The 3305-nt window shown below is 44.8% G+C and overlaps 1 protein-coding gene across 1 annotated transcript; it reads left to right on the forward strand.

The window, feature by feature from the left end:
* Positions 1–101: 101 nt before the first annotated feature.
* YIPF6 (Yip1 domain family, member 6) lies at positions 102–2981 on the forward strand (the record flags this gene model as incomplete). The annotated part of the gene is made up of 6 exons (XM_009872703.1): positions 102–230; positions 745–823; positions 1197–1239; positions 1897–2022; positions 2114–2271; positions 2863–2981. Coding segments are annotated over 6 exons (654 nt in total), but the record flags the coding sequence as incomplete, so codon positions are not given.
* Between the last annotated feature and the right edge of the window lie 324 nt (positions 2982–3305).

Genomic DNA, 3305 nt, shown 5'->3' on the forward strand with positions numbered 1-3305 from the left:
TTCGGAGCAGTTGTTTTTGTCCCAAACCCATCTGGAAAACGTTCGAAGTGAATGTGAGCTGGTTTACTTGTTCCTTTCTAAAGGTCTTAAAAACCATTTAGTTTCCAGGTCTCGCAGATGTGTCGATATCTGAAGATATCCCAGTGGAGGGAGAGATCACCGTTCCCGTCGGATCCCGCTCTCCTGACGAGGACTACTCCACGCTGGATGAGCCTGTTAAGGATACTATTGTGAGTCTCTGCCTCCGTCTGTGGTAAAACACGTGTTTTCCTGATATTTTTGGCCAACTGTTAAGCAAAAACGTATTTTTGCATAGCACTGCTTGACTTGTGCTTCATTCTGAGTTTGGAGTGATTTGGTCTTTGTTTTTTTTTCTTAGAACTAGCTGCATGAAATGAATTCCCAAAGTTGCCTGCATGAACGCTGTCTTTGCAAGGGTAAAGGCCTCAGGTGAAGTGTGGGAGAAAGCTGTCCTGGCTAATAGGATTTTTCATCAGTTTTCTTTTTCTAGAGGAGTGAACAAATATTTGTTCTTAACTGAGTGTTATCAAAGTATGAAATACCGCAGTTGTTGAGGAACGTAGAAAAAGCACGTCGTTTGTTTCAAAGGAGGCTACAAAAATTTTGGGGGTTGGATTTTATCTTGATTTACCACCAATAGTCCTTGACTCCTACCTCTCCGCTTTTAGTTGGAACTGGAATTTTTATGAAGGGATAAACTAGAGCATTACTTCTTTTTTTCAGATGAGAGATCTGAAGGCCGTTGGAAAGAAGTTTATCCACGTCATGTATCCGAAGAAGAGTAGTACGCTCCTCAGAGACTGTGCGTATAAGACGATTTTCAAAATGTTCAAAGCCAGCAGGCTTTTCCTGCATGGGAAAAGGGAGAGTTCAGTGCAACAGAAATGTCTTTTCCCTCTTTTTTCTGCTGTGGAAAAATCAGAATGTTGCCAAAGCTCTTTTAAAAGTGGAGCGTGTGCCAGAGTGTGTAGGGCAGGTAGCTTTGGCAGCTGGCTGGTTTTGACCAAATTGTATTACAGAATGTGGCATAAGAGGCTAAATAGTAAAATGAGAAGGAAGTGTGATCTGGAAAATGATAAGTCAGGAGATGGCAAAGGTGCTTGGTTACTCCCAGGAAAATGAAGCTGAGCATCATTCTCTGAGGTTTCTGATTTTGTTTTTTCCTTTCTCTGCAGGGGATCTTTGGGGTCCGTTGGTGCTTTGTGTCTCGCTTGCCCTGTAAGTACCCAGAGTGGGGGTTTTGTGGTCTTTTACACTGGAGAAGTGAGAAACGAAAAATTTTGGGTGACGTGTAAGATGTGTCTCCTGCAAACCTGCCTCCTTCGGTCGTCTCATGAAATGTGCTTGTGACGCTTCGAGCCCCTTAGGACCTCCCGTCTTTAAGATTTAAGGGTGAACTCTTCCTAGTCCCGTGTCTTAGGAATGATTTTACTGAACAATAGCTGGTGGAATTAAAATATCCAAATCTTCGCGTGCTCACTTCTCCAGGCTTCGTGTGGCTTGTATCCTGTAGGTTTTATAAGCTTCCCGTAAGGCTCGTGTGTTTTATTATGCACTATGCTGCCTGCTTTGAGAGGTTACCAGACCTCGAGTACTTCGATTCTCAACTTTTAGTTTGTAGTCTGAGGGTTTGTTCTACTTCATTTGCTTACGCAGTCCTCGAAGCAAGTAAACAAATGGACTGAAATGCTCTCACTTGAGCTAAAGGCTTTTTCCTTTCCCGTACAAAATTGCGGATGCTACTAAAAATAAGAAAGCAGATGAAAAATGATCGGTCTGCAGCTTCACTGGGGTTCAATGTTTCAAGCTCCTGTTCTGCCATCTGCTCCAAGTCACTGATTGCCAATGACTCGTTTTGTCTGTCGCCTACGACAGGATGCTTCAGGGTGGGTCAGCAGACAGCAAGGATGACGGAGGGCCCCAGTTCGCCGAGGTCTTTGTCATCATCTGGTTTGGTGCCGTTGTCATCACTCTGAACTCGAAGCTTCTCGGAGGAACTATGTGAGAGCTGGTTTGTTTAGTAGCTGCTAAGGTGCACCCGCGCGCGGAATTTCTATGGGGCTTTGGTTTCACTGCTGTCCTTCCTTCCCAGATCCTTTTTTCAGAGCCTGTGCGTGCTGGGTTACTGCATCCTGCCCCTGACAGTGGCGATGCTGGTGTGCAGGCTGGTGCTGCTGGCGGGGTCCGGGACCGTCAGCTTCATCATACGTCTCATCATAGTAGTAGCTATGTTCGGCTGGTCAACCTTAGGTGAGTGCCTTCCTGTGTTCTGGCGCTGTGTCGCGTGGTGCTGAAGGAGATTGATCTGCACGCTTTCTCCTGGGTGAAGCCAACAGATATTGTAGCTTCAGGTGTTTCTGAGGCTGCTGGAGTGTTGTTGGAAGAAGTAGTTCTTCTAATCCTTGCGCTGGCAAGAGATTCAGCCTCTGCCTACGCTCGTGTCGATTTTCACAGTCGTACACAAGTGGCCCTTGGCAGAAGGATGATGATTTAGTATTGAAACCCATGTGAGACTACTGGGTATTTTCTTCTGTGATTTATGTTCTGAAGACTGTTAGAAAATGCTGATTTCGTGCAGATGCATTTATGTTATTTCTCCTGCTCTTAATCTGTAAGTCTGGCTCTTGTTACAGAATGTTAATCAGTAATTATCTTCCTATCTGATAAACAGAGTTTTAATTGCTGATCACAGACTGTTGGTATTGAGCAATGGATTGCTCTGTTCTCCCTTTCAACATAATTATAACGCAGCTCCTAATTCGAAATTGTTACTGTCTACATTGAATTGTAGGGTTTTAGTTTTGTGCTGCTCGTGTTTCAAGTATTTTTCTCTTCCACCAGCATCTACAGCTTTCCTGGCAGACAGCCAGCCTCCAAACCGCAAAGCCCTCGTTGTCTACCCCATCTTCCTCTTCTACTTTGTTATCAGCTGGATGATTCTCACCTTCACGCCTCAGTGATCTCCCATTAGAAGAGACTGTGTAATACGGACTGGAGTTTTTCATGAACGCTGCAGTTAATCGTTGGCTTTATCTCTTTCTAATTTATATATATAGATATTGTAAAAAGGCAGGTTATGGGATAAAGCCAGAGAACTGCAAAACTTGGTCGTTTGTGTGTCCCTCTCTTTGAACGATACAGAGGTCCAGCTGCTGAGGGGTATTTTATTTAGCTCCGCTCTTCAGTTGCATTGCATAAGAAATGCCCACTGTGCCAGGGATTGCTCCGCCTGAGGGACGGAGCCGGAGATCCTGGGATTCCGAGGTGCTGGGTAGATGAAGTTG

The sequence above is a fragment of the Apaloderma vittatum genome, unplaced genomic scaffold (assembly GCF_000703405.1).
Source record: "Apaloderma vittatum isolate BGI_N311 unplaced genomic scaffold, ASM70340v1 scaffold24117, whole genome shotgun sequence".
Lineage (NCBI taxonomy): Eukaryota > Metazoa > Chordata > Aves > Trogoniformes > Trogonidae > Apaloderma > Apaloderma vittatum.